At 46.9% G+C, this 12,797-nt stretch overlaps 2 protein-coding genes across 2 annotated transcripts in view; one reads left to right on the forward strand and one right to left on the reverse strand.

The window, feature by feature from the left end:
- Positions 1-2,751, forward strand: part of LOC103813583 (store-operated calcium entry regulator STIMATE-like) — a 32,169-nt gene extending 29,418 nt beyond the window's left edge. The window contains exon 8 of the mRNA XM_009086913.4: positions 2,093-2,751. Within this exon, the coding sequence (XP_009085161.3) occupies positions 2,093-2,206 (114 nt within the window). The 3' untranslated portion in view covers positions 2,207-2,751. The remainder of the gene's footprint in view (positions 1-2,092) is intronic.
- A 4,295-nt stretch (positions 2,752-7,046) lies between these two features.
- ITIH5 (inter-alpha-trypsin inhibitor heavy chain 5) overlaps positions 7,047-12,797 on the reverse strand; it is a 44,160-nt gene continuing 38,409 nt past the window's right edge. Inside the window, 6 exon segments of the mRNA XM_018910399.3 lie at positions 7,047-7,660; positions 8,663-9,040; positions 10,345-10,461; positions 11,512-11,562; positions 11,935-12,016; positions 12,019-12,487. Of these exon segments, the coding sequence (XP_018765944.3) occupies positions 7,362-7,660; positions 8,663-9,040; positions 10,345-10,461; positions 11,512-11,562; positions 11,935-12,016; positions 12,019-12,487 (1,396 nt within the window). The 3' untranslated portion in view covers positions 7,047-7,361.

A 12,797-nucleotide genomic window follows, 5' to 3' on the forward strand; every position in this document is an offset into this window, starting at 1 on the left:
TAAGTGAGGTGTTGGGGCTGGGTTGAACTTGATGATCTGGAAGGTCTCTTCCAGCCCAGTCATTCTGTGAGTTCTGAGCAGTGTTTGATGGGCAGGTAGCAGCCTGGATGGGTCTGGATGCACAGCACTGTGTCACCATCCCTGCTTGGCTGCAAGGGGTTTGAGTTTTCAGCTGAAAGCCACCCAAATCACCAGTTCAGCAGGTCCCACAACCTGCCTGTCAGAGCTCAGGGAGTTCACAGTGCTGCCTGTCAGTAATTACACATTTCTTCAGGTCCAACAGCATCACATTACCAATGTGATAAACAGAGGAAATCTTCACGTGAGAGAGATGGAAACTTGCCAGTGTGTGTCCTGAACCAAAAAAAATTCCTTGAGACCAATGAGGGGGACAACAAGAGAGCTTAATCTGCTCTGCTGCTGTCCTTTGGGTGTCTGACTGCGAGGAGGATGGAGGGGCTGGGGTGTGGGTGAGGGTGGGGAGCAGGAAATCTTCCCCTGCGGCTCCTCTGCTGCTTTGAAGTCACTGACTCACTGGAGTTGTGTTTTTCCTGTTTAGTGGTTTTGTTGCTGTGGTGACTGGCCCTGTGGTGCTGCCTGAGTGCTGACAAGTGGAGGGCATGTTAATTCACAGCTGTGTGTGGAGATACAGATAGGAGTGATTCCCCCTGCTCCTGGTCTTGCCCAAGGGATGCTGAGCTCTGTTGGGAATGGTCTGTGTGTGAGCACTGGGCTGGAAGTCCATGAACCATCCCTTGACCTGGGTCTTGGAGCTGGAAGGCTGCTGGGTCAGGCACAGGGAGATTCCATGGTGACAGTGCAGCTTCTCTTGCCCAGATGTGGTGTTTGAGGATTTGGGGTTGAGCAAACCCAGCCTGGTCTGGAGCACAGCTCTGATGAGGAGCAGCTGGGGGAACTGGGCATGCAGGAGAAAAGGAGGCTCAGGGGTGACCTTACTCCTCTCTAAAACTCCCTGAAAGGAGCCTGTAGCCAGGTCTCTTCTCCCAGGTAAAAGGGAGCAGCCCCAAGTTATACCAGAGGAGGTTTAGATTGGATATTAAGAAAAAATCCTTTACTGAAACTGTGGTTGGGCACTGGCACAGGCTGCCCAGAGAAATGCTGGAATCACCATCCCTAGAAGTGTTGAAGAAACAAGTGGATGTGGTGCTCAGGGACATTTAGGGTTACTGGTGAGCCTGGCAGGGCTGAGTTAATGGTGGGACTCAGCCAGGGAGGTCTTTTCCAACCTTGAGGATTCAATGATTCTAACCTGTCCAGCCATGAATACTGGACATGCACGCTGCTGGCTGGCTGGCATTGGGTTTCAGCTATTCTGCAGTCAGTGCAGCCATCTCCTGGATGAAATCCAGCCTTTTTTCTCTTCCAGAGGATGTGGCTGCCCACATGTGGCTCCATCTGCATCTTGCAAATGCTCCAGGCTGGTGGCAGCCAGTTCAGAGCAGCCCATGGTGGCCTCAGGTGTGGAGTTAACTACTGAGGCTGTAGTGTTCCTTTGGGTCCTCCAGCAAGAAAAAATGTGGTTTTTTACCTCAAACCCCAGTGAGAGGTGTCACTGCTCTGCTTTGGGTCCCACCACTGAGACTGAGCCAGGAGCTGCTGTGCCAGGCAGAAATGAGGTGCTGCCAGGCCAGGACAGCCCTCCTGAGCTGGCTCCATGGCTGAGGCTGAGCCTGTAGCCCTGCTTGCCCTTCTGGCTGAGCTGTAGAGGTGACAAGCAGCTGGGGACCTGGGAAAAGGTCTGCATGTGGCACAGCTGTTCTCAAAATATGTGGCCTTGTTTTTGAGGCTTTAGCCAGGCCTGGACATCCATGTGTGAGTTCTGTCCCATGGGATCAGAGCCTGTTCTGCTCTCAAGGAGGGGCTGGGACACCAGATGGTTGTGGTGCCTGTGCCCAAATCTGTTTGGCTGTTGTTGGAGAGATGGTCTACATGGCCTTGAAGCCTTACCCTCTGCCAGAGAGGATTGGATCTGGCAGCAGACCCCTCAGTAGGAATGTTTGATTCGTTGGGCAAGCAGAATTGAGATCTGAGACCTTTGACTCCATCAGCACCTGTCTGTTCTCCTTTCTAGGTATTGCTGTCTCCAGACATGGATTTTGATCAGTCTGAAAGTGACCAGGATATTCCAGGGCTCTGGGGAACCAACCAGAAGATGAAGCAGCCCAGCTACCAAGTGGTCATCTGATAGCAGCAGGACAGTGGAGCTGGAGGAAGGAGCAGCACTGTGATCCTTGAGCTGGCCAAGGAAGGGCAGGGTGGGGACTACTGGGTGACCCTTGTGGGTCTGCAGAGGTCCTTTTGCCTGCCTCATCTTGGGCCTGTCCTGTGGGTGCTGTCTGTGCATCCTGTGCAGGATGAGCAGTATCTGCTTTCCCTGTCTGCCCCACACGCGGGCACGTTGAGGTTGGGGATACAGGGATGGATTTTCCCTGGCTGGACAACTGGGTGTGACTTTTTTTTTTTTTTTTCTTTTGTCAGGGCTAGAGACTGGAATGAAAATATTGTCTGGTTTTTTAATAGAAAAAAAAAAAAAGCTCTATTCTGTAGTACCTGAACTGTGACACTTTTATATGCACAATACTCAAAAGAATTGGTTTGCAATATGTATTTAAATGTGTTGAATGGGGAAGCTTTTCCCTGTGGATCTGATTCTTCTTACTGTTTTATAAGGAATCCAATAACTATTTGACCTAAAATTGCTTCATAGATTAAATGCCTTCATGTGCCTAATGTTCTGCACAACCCTGATGCTGTGAAAGGGAAGAAGGGGGGCTGTTGAAATCTTTCCTGACCAGGGAAGATTGTGTTTCTGCAGCAGAGCTGGTCTGGTAAACCTAAAGATGAAGAGCTTGAGCCACAGAGCTTGGTTTCTGTGGTTGAGTTTTAGGAGCTGCTTCAGTGCAAAGCCTTGATGCTGCAGCCTCAGCCTGTGCTGGGCTCCAGAGCAGACTCAGAGATGGATCCCAGTCAGCACCTTACAAGGGAGTGTTTACTGGAAGCTGACAGCTTGCCTTTTACTCAGTTTAAAATAAACAGCTGAACTGTCTGCAGGATCTGATTCAAGCTGTGTCTGGAGCCCCATTAGCCAGCCCTGTTTTGGGGGTAAGGAAGGACCTGGGCTGGTACAGCTGCTGGAAGAGACCCTGGCTCACCCAGGACTGGCACTTTCTGCTCCAAGTGAGAAGTGCAGGGCTTTGCCCTGTTTGCTTTCCTTGTAGCAAGCTGTATTTGTCTATAAACACAAAAATGCAAAACACTTTGCAGCTGTCCTGGGGAGAGAGCGAGCCCAGAGCAGCTGCACCACCCCAGTCCCAGGCTGGATGCAGAGACACAGCTGTGCAGAGAGCCAGCCAGAGTCCAAATGGGGGGACAGTCCTTGGAGCAGGGATCCAGCATCCACTGGGCTGCCATCCTTCATGGAGCCTTAGACAGGCTGTGCTTCTTGCAAGACAACTCCCCTTAAGTGATGGATGGGAACGTTCTTTTCTTTTTCCTTCCCCCCTTGTATTTTTCCCAAGAAAAAAGCCCTTGTTTAGGAGTAAAAATTAAAGGAGTTGGATTTTCTAACCTGGATGGATTTAGATGCGAAGGCTGAGCTTGGACCATGAGAAGATATTTGGTGGGGGTTTTTTGAGGGTTTGGTTTGTTGTTTTTCTCCTGACTTCAAAGTGGTTTGAAGCCTTAGATGCAAATCAGAGTCTCAGAGGTTTGAAGCCTTAGATGCAAATCAGAGTCTCAGATGCCCCTCAGTGAACGAGACACGCTTGGCTACACTTGCAGCTGTGCAGCTTTAAACTGTTTTTCTGAAAATTAAGTCTTTTTTTTTTTGTTTTTCTTCCTTAATGAAGGGTCAAAATCCTACTTCTGCTGGCACATCAAAAGGCTTTTGGAACACATGGCACACAGCTCTCTGAATGGATTATTTATATTGCTCAGTGCAGTTGGTTTCACAGCACAACTTCTGCTTGTCTGGGGGGTTCTGCACTGGTAAGGGCTGGAATAAGTCCTGTGCTGTGCAAGGTTTTGACTGGAAATAGATGAAAACTTCCCTATGGGAAACTTGCTCCCTGTTTGAGGAATACTGGCTTTTTGGAGTTTTGCTCTTGCTATGGGGCTGCACATTGCAATCCTGCAGTGGGTGAAGAGTGCAAATTTGGCCAAAGCAATGTCCTTGTCCTAAACTGGACTGTGAGTGACATGACTTTCATTTTAGCTCTCAGTTGAGGCTGTCTGAGAAGGTTCACAATTGGCAATAGCAGGAGAAGTAAAATGTGGGGGAAGGTTCTCCCTCTCAATCCCTGTGCTGTTCCAGCAGCCCTGTTCCCTTCCCATCTCTGAAATGGGGCCATGCAATTGTTCCCATTGCGCTCCAGAGTGAGTGCTCAGCCTCATTCCTGAGCTGTCTGAGCAATGTGCAATCACTGGACACATCCCTGTGAATCCAAGTGCTCTGTGACACTCTTGGAGATGAGAACAAATGCAACTTCACTGCAATAACTGCATGGAGGTCTGGGAGCTCTCTGGGACAGCATCAAGGGCTGTGAGGACCAAGCCTGAACATATTCCCCCTCATATTCTCAATATTCTCATATTCCTCCCCATATGAGAGACGGAAGTGTTGTGATGCCCACTTCAGAGCTGAAAAAAATTGGAATTTACAGTCCATGACCTGCCTTTGCTCTTGGGGCAGCAGGAGCACAAACTGTTTTCCCAGGTCCTGTTCTACTGTATTTAAATTCTGTGGTTAAACTCTCAATTTCAATGTGGGAGTAGAAGCCTAGGGTCTGTTCTTGCCTCCTACCAAGTGTACAGAGACTAAAGAACATCAATGACCTTTAGTTTTCCACTGATTCCCAACTTCTTGTTAACTGGTGAGTGGCCCTTTCAGTCACCTGGTAATGTGAGCAGCATAAAATACACACAGCCTTAGCTTCAAAGCTTGATTTATCTTGGCCAAATGAAAGCTTCACTGCAGTGCTCACTGTAAAATATTTATTGTGAAATGGATAGCTGGAGCCTTCAGGAGACCTTGAGTATATTGCTCCAGGTGCTTCATTGGACTTGATCCTTGTTGTCTTCAGGCTCTGAAAGAAAAGTGTTTCCTTGGCTGGAGGAGGAGAAGGAGGAGCAATGATGAATTTTTAGCAGTAGGTGTGTGTTTATATATATTATCTACATATCTATATACAGAGGAGATGAGGGAGAGCCTGAGCCAGCCCCTCCTTTTAGCAATACACATGGACAGCACAGCGTGGGAGGAGAGGGGAGGTTTCAGTGAGGACAGTATGGAGACACCTGCCAAACCCTGGGGTGGGCAGAAATCCCCTGCCACTTTCCTGTTTGTGCCACTGGAAGGGGAGATTGTTTGGGTGTGGGCCCTGGGTGATCTTCCTACTCTCTTCTTGGGCAGAGATGTCAACTTCACAGCTGTTCTTCCTCATCTCTTTCTAGCCCACAAGCAAACTGCAGAGCATTAAACCTTATTATTATTATTTAGTGTTATTATTCCACACTCAGGGCTGTGCTGAAGGTTTTGCCTTCAGCTCTCCCTGGCAGGGGAGCTATTTCTCAAGACAGCAGGGCCCAAAGCAGTAGTTTCTTCTTTATGTTCTGTTCCAAAGTACAAGCCTTGGCACGAGTTTGGTGCTAACTGAGCTCTCTGTAAGGATCTTCCAGAGTGCAGTTAAATCTTGCTGGCTGCTTTTGGCTGTTTCCAGGCAGCACATGGTGTGAGTAAAGAAACCATGCTTGCCACCTGCTCTGCTGCCACGCTGCTTGCAGCACTAATGAGCTGATCAAGCAACTGGAAAATCACCTCCCACCCCCAGCAGCTGGAGCTCCAACAGCAACAATATGATTTAATTGTTAAATATGAAAAGAAAATTAAAAATCAGTCAAGATTGAACCTATTTCTGTGGGTCCCTGGCAACTGTTTTCTCCTAACACATGGATATCATTTAATTCCTGGAGATGCTTCCACACCCAGCCTCCCTCCTTTTCAATTCTGGAAAGGCAGAGTATTCATGAGCTCAGTTTGGCCTTGCCATGAAAATGTCTTTGTGGTTGTCAAGTCCCCTTGGGACAAGTTCTTAGCTAAAACTCCCCTGTGGCTGATCTGCAGCATTGCTCAGTGATGCCTCACTTTCAAACACACCACAGCCTTGCAGTTTTGGGTTTGGAGCACCACCTGCAGTGGGGGTGGCTGGCAGACCCTTCTGTAACCTCCTGCTGCCAAATTCCTGCTGCACACAAATTCCTGCAGGGTAAGGAAGGAGAAGAAGCCAGGGGAAATCGGGATGAAAATTTTTTGACAATTTGGAATAAATAAAGACTTCCTCCCTGATTACAAAAGCAGCTAGAGGCGTCTGGTAGAAATTCAAGAGGCTGCTTTTTAGGCTCACAAGCTGTTATGGGTGCTGGGTTGTCATCCCTTAGGGAATTTTAATCTTTGCTTAGCAGAAGGGCTGAGAAGTGCAAGGACATGGCAGGTCTGCTGGAAGCTCACAGTGGAACTTTGTTTCTTCCTGGGGGAGTCAAGACTCAAGAAATCACTAACCCTGCAATGATATTTAAACTGATTTATGTTGAATTAACTGCTCCATGGAATGGGAGCCTGCACCACTCCTGTTGCTGCTGAGGACCAGAGGTGCTTTTTCAGCACACAGCCTGTGCACCAAGACAGCAATAAACCCAATCAAGGTTTTCACCACTGTTTTAAGGGTTTGTAGTGGTTCAGGGAGCATCATGTTTAGTGGCAAATCCAGACCTCATCCCACTAACCAGGAAAGCAATACCTTACTGTGGCCTGTTGATTTAAGATTTTGATTTTGTTTGATGCTAATGGGTTGCTGCAGTTGAATATCCACCCACCTCTCTCTTCTCTCTCTTTTTGTCTTTCTGTCCTTTTCCCATGAACCAAGGTTGGAGCAGGTGCTCCAAGTCACTTCTTTGCAAAGCCTGTCACCTCAACAGGCACTGCTCTGTATGATCTGCCTTTTGTGGGGTGACTCACCAGCCCCAGGGGGTATTGCACAGATCCTGCATGGGTTTATTTTAAGGCCAGCAGCCTCTGCACTGTTCACTGGCTTATTTCTCCCTCCCTTCCCACTGAGAGAGCATCAATCATGCCTTTAACCACGTCCTTTCCCCCAGCCTTCCTTTTCTTCAGGAATTTGATGAGCGTTCATTTAGCATGAAAGGGATACAGCTGATTTCCAAGGACAAAATCCTCGGTTTCTTTGGCACCAAAAGGTAAGGAAATACTCATAAGTTGCCTAGAAAAGGCTTCAGAAGGGACCTGCTGTCCCACGTGCTGCTGCAGTGCATTGCTGTGACCAGTCCTAAAGGCTGTTGATTGTCCCAAAGCTGGTCCCTGTGTCGAAGGGATGGGAAGCCAGATAGTCCTGGTAGCTCCCATCGATCAGTTTGTCCGCGTTGTTCTTGGCAAACCAGCACTCCACTTCCTGCTGGCCATTGTAGATCCTCCTCTGCTTCCACACCACAGGAACCAGCCTCCCCTTCACCTTCAGGGTGTTTGTAGGGTTGGCCTTCAACGCCTCCGTTTGGTTCTGCCCGGCCTCCTGATGACTTGTGTTTAGGGATTCCTGAAGAAGCTTTACTTCATGGCTCAAGAACTGACCTGCAAGGCAAGATAAAATAAGAGTCCATGACTGGCTGATTTGTGCCTGTTTAGAAATTGTTGTGGTTTGGTGGTTTGTTTTGGTTTTTGGGGGTTTTTTTGGTAGGATGCATTTGAGGATTCTCAGCCTACCGATCTTCTCTGCAATAGCAGGATGAATCTTGTTCCTGTGATTCATTTCTAAATCCCACAAACACAGAGGTTAGAATAAAACCCTATTTATTTTTTTTTCCATGGGTCAATAAAGAGCTGAAGAGGTTGTTTAGCTGCCAGTAGTAAGTTCCCTTCTATGGGACATGGTTATTAGATGTTAATGACCCACACAATGTCCATCAGCAAGCAAAAAGTCCTAGGCCTGAAGATTCAAATTCTGTTCCCTTGCCTTCTTGGCAGAAAGTTCTTCTAGGCCAAACCTAAGTCTGGATTTAGAGGTTTGTCCATGAGAGTGGCCTGAGTCCAAAACCCCACCCCTAAGGGATCATCTCCTCCTTCATCTAGGGGTGTCTGAGTGGCACAGAAACTATGGAAAAAGTTTTAGAGTTCTGCACCTGAACATGACCAAAACCATCAATACTTCATTGGCTGAAAGAACACAACCATCTGGCCATCTAAAACCTAGTTCCTTCAAAAGGTAGGGGTGGCTCCTCTTTCATTTCACATTTGGAAAAAAAAGGGGCCAGAAAAAGTTCTTGGGGAAGATTTGGTTTCTGTCTATACTTGGGAGAATCAAGCACGTGTATTCTAATAGGAACTGTACTGAACAATCATTAAAAGGGTGGAAATGTAAAAAAGGCACAGCTGGGATAGGGAGAGATAGCTCCTACAGGAAAAGACAGGAGAGGAGTTGGAGGTACTAGAAAGAGGGAAGTTGTTTGAGCAAGGATGTGAAAGTCTCACCTGGGAGCTTAATCCCCTCCTGCCTTGCTCCTTCCCTCCTGTCTCCACTCAGAAATATCATTTTTGTCTGATTTACAGCTCTGAACCTGAGAACCTGCCACCTACCCAGGAGCCCATGGGAGTCAGAAGAGAGGCCTTTACTGTTGGAAATGTAGAACCCCAGGTGATTCCTCTGGTACGGGGCTGGCTTCTTGTAGTGGTGGATGAGGATGACGAAACTGATGGAGTCCCGGATGGTCACGGTGATGTTGGAGTAGGCAGAGATGGACACCTCCAGGCTCCTGCTCCTCACAACAGCACTCCGGCCACAGGACAGGACAAGCCTCTCCCCATCATCCAGGATGACCCTCTTGGGTGTGATCTCCAGGTAAGACCTCTCTGGCTTATTGCTGAGGATGGTGATGGTGCTGAAGTAAGTCCGGTGCTTCTTGTGGCCCTTGGGTGGTGCGGGAGCTCCAATTAATTGTCCATTCACAGTTACACCTTGCAGGAAAACAATCAGTAAGTGAAAGCTGGAACCCAGGATCACAGAGCCACAGAACAGTCTGAGCTGGAAGGGGCTCAGCAGGAACAGGTCTATTGTCTCAATGACACAAGCCTTGTGACTGAGGACATGCAGGCTCGCCACCTCGTGCTCAATTATTTCACTTACCAGCATTCAAACGAGTACAATCAGTCTGTTATGGAATTGTGACCTCATACAGAGCACATAAATTTACCCAAGCTCAGAAATGCTGGCCTTCTCTGCAGGCAAGTGCCCCCAGTCCCATTAATCACAGTGTACACAGTGTCACAAAAAGAACCACTTTTGAGTATTCTAAGGTGCAGAGCCCACTGAGTCAATTAAAGCCTAAAAGCCCACAGTAAGTTTCCAAGTCATTTTAATATTTGTTGTGACCTATTGTCCATAAGACAGTGACTCACTTCCCACAAGCCTCTGAAGACTGACAGATAAGGAGGAGGCTTGTTGCTAACCCAAGCTAAACCCAAGCCATTAACACTGAGATTAAATGCCTCCATATCCCATTATTCCTGAGGGGACCTCTCATTTCTGTCTTCAAAGATTCAAGGCTCTTGAGCTACAGAGTCTGTTTTCCTCAAGCTCATTCTGCATTTGAGCCACAAAATCATTCAAGCAGTAGCACAATAAAACAGTCTCAGAAACAAGTTGAAGGGAAACATTGCCTGGAGCTGTATTTTGTATTTTTAAGGCACACATCAACACAGAAATATGGGGGCTAGACCACTGCCACACAGAACAGAATCTTACAAATTTATTGCGGGGTTTTGTAAAACAAGCCTGTGAATTGTCTCCGGTTTTGACACCCCTTTCTGTCCCACTGTTGCCCTGGGCAGGACATAATCTGCTTATTAGCTGCCCAGCTTAGAATTCCAGATGGGATCAGACCACACTTTGGCTCAGATTGGCTTGGGTAAAGCAGATCCTGAATCATGTGGCTTTTCTCAAGACTGTCATGACTCTACAGCCAGTTTGGTGGTTTCTTTACTAAAAGAGCCGTGGTGCTTGGGTACTTTGCTCTGTCCTACACCAAACAGTACTGTGAATAAAGAGGGAAATTCCCACAGCAGAGCAATTTTGGTGAGTCCAAACCTTTTATCTGCAAGCTGTGACTTTGTAACTGGGTGAAGTTGAACTGTAGAAGAAACTTTTTCTAATTTCCTATCAATTTCTTGCCTGTGAGGCACCTTGGTGCTTGGTCTGCTGCAAGGCTTGGCCTTACACTTTGATTTTCCTCCACAAGTAACTGCTTGACTTGGCTGCTCACCAGATTCCTTGTGATCAGAGACCAGCCTGAGAATGTCCCCTGGTTCTCCATCAATATTGAAGCAGACAGAGAACTTGCTGGAGGGAAAATCAATGACGAAGTGAGGGTCCCCATCCGCTGAGAAGACATGGAAAAAGAGACAAATGTGAGAGGCTCACACAAAACTCCAGTGTCCAACAGATTGCAACAAAACTGCTGTTTAAAGTGTGTTTGTCCCTGTTTTTCCTAAGTCCTCCTGGTTTGTTGTTTTTAGAGGGTCAGATGGAGTTTGCCAGGAAATGCCAAGTTTTGCTTTGTTTTTCGCAAAGATTGTTTTGTTTTTCTCACAGAAGAGGTTGGGTTTTCAATGACAACTCAAAACCCAAAATAGTCGAGATGAAAATCAGGATATTTTCTTCCCGGAACATAATTTTGGTGATTTATGGGAATTATCATGTAGGTCTTTTGAACTCTTCTCCATTCTTTTTTGGCAAGATACATCCCCACAGCACACAGAAATGTACTTTCTGACCAAGAGCTGCTGCATGGCTCCACCTCACACTGACCCCTCCTGGCCCTCCGTATCATATTGGAGCAGTCAACAGCAGCTGTTGATCCCACAGTCCTAATTTTTCAACAGTCCGTGACCTATCATCAACTATCAGACAGCTGCATTAATTAGGCAAGCCAAAAATACCAGTTTCTAAGGTAAACCTGACCCTATCAAGAGAAATTCAAATCAGAGTTCTTATTGGACTTATTCTTCAGTGTTTAATGTATGAAAAGTTAAGTAAAGGTGCAGGACAAAGAGGAAAATTGTAAAATACTATAGAATTTTCTCTTTTTTCCATCTTCAACAACTTTTTTTATATTTCAGCATTATTATTTCAAAAAGGTTTTTTCACTCTTTCTATTCTAGTACAGTGTTTCTGTTTTACCCTAACCTGCAGAAGTCTCAAACATGAGGATCAAGAGTTATGGATCATCTGCCTTGGCCACACTCTTTCTCATTACTGATCCTCTCTGTATTTTGGGGTTGTTTTCATTTTCTTCCCTACTCTGTAGGTCTGACAAACAGAATTTTGGCTGGTCACTTGCATGGTTATACCACAGTGATATGCATCTGAGGTTTCCATAAATCAGTCACTGTTGTTTTGCATTATGAAAGGCATGAAAACAGGCACTGACCTGAAGTTTTGGAGATTTTAATCCTCTGTTTATCTTGCCCTCTGCGTATACCTAGAAGTGGGGAAGGAAGGCTGTTACAATTACTCTCTGAGCAGCAGAAAGAGACATATTATAAAAATGTTCCCCAAATATTATTCAGAGAGCTTATGGGATGTATATTCCTGCAGCCACTTTAAGTTTCATGTATAACACCAATTTTTCTCCAATAGTTTCTACAGAGCAGTAAGTCCTTCAAGGGGGTGAGTGAGTGGCCTAAAAGGTTTGCTAAAAGTTACCCAGCCCACAATTAGCAAAATTAGTATGAAAATCTCAGCTTTACCCTTCAGTTCACTGTCTAGATCACCCCTGTGCCAAAGTCAGCCATGAGGCATTGCCCAGAAAGAAGATTTTTTTTACCAGGACAAGGTTATTCTTCTCCCATACCTGGTGGGGCCTTGTGCCCCTGCAGGCTCTGCACCTTTTCCCCGATGCCATCAGTGGAAGGGCTGATAAACTCCTCCTGAGGTCGCCCGAGGGGAGTCCAGCCTCTTTCATCTTCAGAACAGTGAAGGGGGTAACAAAATTGTAAGCCAGGGCCATGGACTTGGCTTTCTCCATCAACTTATCCTTTTCCTGAATGTCATCACTCTTCAGCCGCGAGTTGAGCAATTCCTTGATGGTGAGGTAACTCCACGCCCTCTCAATGTAGTTGTTGCCACCTTTGCCATCCTCCAGGCCAGGGACACCCCTGATGTCATTTCTGCTGGGCAGGTCAATAGCCACATCTGTTTTGAGCAGGATGTACTTCTTGGAATTGCTGGCAGTCACCTCCACGTGGAGTTTATCCGAGGTGCGGTTGATGAGTTTGCCGGCTATGATAATTTCAGAGCCATTGAAGTAGTTGGGGAAGAAGTTCTGGGTGACCTGCTCCACATCATCTTCAGGGTAGTCAACACGGATGTCAGAGAGAAGGGGTGTCCCTATTTCATCATAAAACCTTAAAGCAAAACACGTTTTTCACTGTTAGCACTGTGTAAACACACTCTTGCACTTGCACACCAGTAAGGACACAGTCAGGTTATCTAAAACGGCTCCTAAGTTGTTCAGGGGCAGTTTGAGCCATCAGAAACCAAATTTAACTACCATGTCCACTCTAACTTGGCCTAGAAAAACAGGGTGGGGGGCTGTCTGCCCTTAGGGCTTTTCAAAACCGGAGTGGACAAAGCCCTGAGAACACTCATCGAAATTTGACATCAGCTCTTCTTAGAACAGGAGGTTGAATTACAGGATCTCCAGAGGTCCCGGTC

Source organism: Serinus canaria, chromosome 1A (genome assembly GCF_022539315.1).
Source record: "Serinus canaria isolate serCan28SL12 chromosome 1A, serCan2020, whole genome shotgun sequence".
Classification (NCBI taxonomy): domain Eukaryota; kingdom Metazoa; phylum Chordata; class Aves; order Passeriformes; family Fringillidae; genus Serinus; species Serinus canaria.